The 2,492-nt window shown below is 46.2% G+C and overlaps 1 protein-coding gene across 1 annotated transcript in view; it reads left to right on the top strand.

Annotated features, from left to right (window-relative positions):
• Window positions 1-1,438: 1,438 nt before the first annotated feature.
• LOC119587186 (protein slit-like) overlaps window positions 1,439-2,492 on the top strand; it is a gene marked incomplete at its 5' end in the record, with an annotated part of 127,937 nt that continues 126,883 nt past the window's right edge. The window contains 1 exon segment of the mRNA XM_037935950.1: window positions 1,439-1,510. Within this exon segment, the coding sequence (XP_037791878.1) occupies window positions 1,439-1,510 (72 nt within the window).

Here is a 2,492-nt window from a genome sequence, read left to right as displayed (position 1 = left end):
AAATCGGAGGCAAAACAGCACAAACCGTTAAGGATGCACGTGTTGAAGTGTTTATTCATATTGTTAGTATTGAGAACTAGAGTAAGACACGATATGTTTTCGTTCACTTGTTCTCTGGCACATCGACTGTTTCCTTCTCGTTGACTCACAGGTAACAGAATTATGGTAATATTAAGCTAACATTTAAATAATGATCCGCATGGGGTAATTACCTGGGGCGAGGGAGGAAACAGATCGAGTTCCCTGCGTAACCCCTGTACGGTTGCTTCTCTAATGTTTCTTTTGTCATTTTTATTCAGTAGGGCATCCGATATCATTTAACTATGATATGTCTTCACTTTCATTACACCACAACTACAGCATGACCACATTCTATGCCTCAGATTGTCGCGGCCTGTCCCAAACTACACGTTCTATAGTGTACTCATAATTAACCGGCATGTTTGACAATACTGTGTACTGTGGGATGCAGGTCTGGCCCAGGTATGACCCCATACAGCCCACCCATATATTATTCATGAGCAACGCCCCGAGAACGTGGGGCTTCTTCGCCGCCATTTTCCCATCTAGGGACGGCGTCTGAGGCAGGCGGAGGCTTGGCAGGCCGATGGAGGTCTTCTGAGGGGCATGTAGGTGAGAGAGATAATAGGTGCACAGCCAAGAAAGGCTCTTACGGTAACACGTATGAGTGAGGTTAAGCATTTTACGAGCCACGGCTGCCCAGAGTTCAGGTAACACCAGAAAATACACAGACGACTGCTCGGGTGTAATACCGTGATGTTGTGGCGGCGAGACAACGTGGGAAGGCGATCACAGCGGCAGCTCTCATATATCCCGCACCGCAGGATCTACCACATCCCGTGCGATTCTCTATGCCATCTGTCTGGCAGTTTCTATCTCGATGCAATCACGCTGTCTTAGTGTTCGGACGTGTGCAGTGGTTGGCTCCCGCGATCGAAGAGAGGCCCAGCATCTCGGTCTGAGGTTGACGCATCATGATCTGCGCCGTAGCTACCATAAGACACATTGATAAAGGAAATTATTTTCGTTAAAATTCTAATATAATACCGTTGTCGCCAATGAGGTTCACCATTAACAACGCACATTCTGGACTAATGGGGCCAAAGGTTCACTCCCAAGCCAGGCAGAATGTGCGGGTGCATGACCCAGGCAGCAAATATAGCCAGAGTGGTTTGCCACATAAAACAAGAACAACAATATGCGCGTGTGTGGTCCAACTGGCTTGCCCGACGAATGAACCTGTTTTTAAGGGATTTTGAAATGTTTGTGAGACAGAAATCCAATAAATGTTTATCGTAAGCGATTAGACATTAGCGAAAGCCGTTTTTATGCGTTAAGAGTGTAAATGCATCTAGAGCTTTTTCAGTTCATAATTACCGAGAACGATTCACTAATACTTGCATTATCTCTTCCACAGACGCCTCAACAACAACCGTCTGCGTCACCTGCCAGATGAACTCTTCAACAACATGCCCCACCTGTACCGCCTGTGAGTATCCGCACCTGGCTCGCGCCCCGTCAGGTGGGTGTCAGCCTCGACATTCCTCCCCGACGAGGACCTCTTGGTGTCTCGGTCTTTTTGGAGAGACTATTTTTATGTGTGTTATCTAAATATTGCCTCTGATGCTTCGTTCTCCGCGTAAGTGACTGGCCTTTGTTAGGGAAACGTGATGCGAATTCATCATCCGCCGATAATGTCTGGCATAAATGAAATGCAGTTTTGGCATGCCTTGGAGTCAATTCGTATTGTACGCGTATATTCTATATTGCTTCTCGTTCCGCAGAGCATATGATTTATTTACTCTTTATGTACCTTTTATGCGATTCTTCGTTTAGCACAGGAATAAATACGCAAGACCGCGGTCGCCCTTTGTTTGGCCGCGCAGGTCCCGGGAACCGAGAGCCGTGCATGTACGTCTCGGCAAAAAACAGGTCATGGTAGAGCTACCGTAACCTAATTTATGCTAATGTCTCGCTGTGTTCCTCCGAAGTCTACAGGTCGTCCATATTTAGCCAGCTCAATAAAAATGTCTAGATACTGCTGTGAAGACACGGATTGACAAATATTAAACCTGGTTTAGTGAATATTATCGCTGTCTGATTGTCATAAATAGCCGCTGTAAGCTATTATTGGGTAACGTTTTATTTAGCTACGAACTGTATGTCCGTGCGAATTCTGCAACTTTAGTCTTCGACGGAAATTTATGTTAAGTGAATTGCCAAGGAAATGCCCTCCTTTTTCAGCTGACGACATTATCTAGCACCTCTGCTCGCATGGCTGAGGATCAGCCAATCCAGCTAAGCGACGAGGGACTTTGTTCGATTAAAGTAGATACCTAAAAATACCCTCCTTTCAAGTGTTTATCTGCTCCGCTAACAGAGAAATCAATTGCCATTCCGTCTATCACGACCAATGCATTGGCCGGCCAGCACGTGAGGAGGCAGTCATGCATGCGGCTTGATGTACTGTC

The sequence above is a fragment of the Penaeus monodon genome, chromosome 22 (genome assembly GCF_015228065.2).
Source record: "Penaeus monodon isolate SGIC_2016 chromosome 22, NSTDA_Pmon_1, whole genome shotgun sequence".
Classification (NCBI taxonomy): domain Eukaryota; kingdom Metazoa; phylum Arthropoda; class Malacostraca; order Decapoda; family Penaeidae; genus Penaeus; species Penaeus monodon.
Note: the sequence above shows the minus strand (reverse complement) of the source record. Positions and strands in the feature narration are given on the sequence as shown.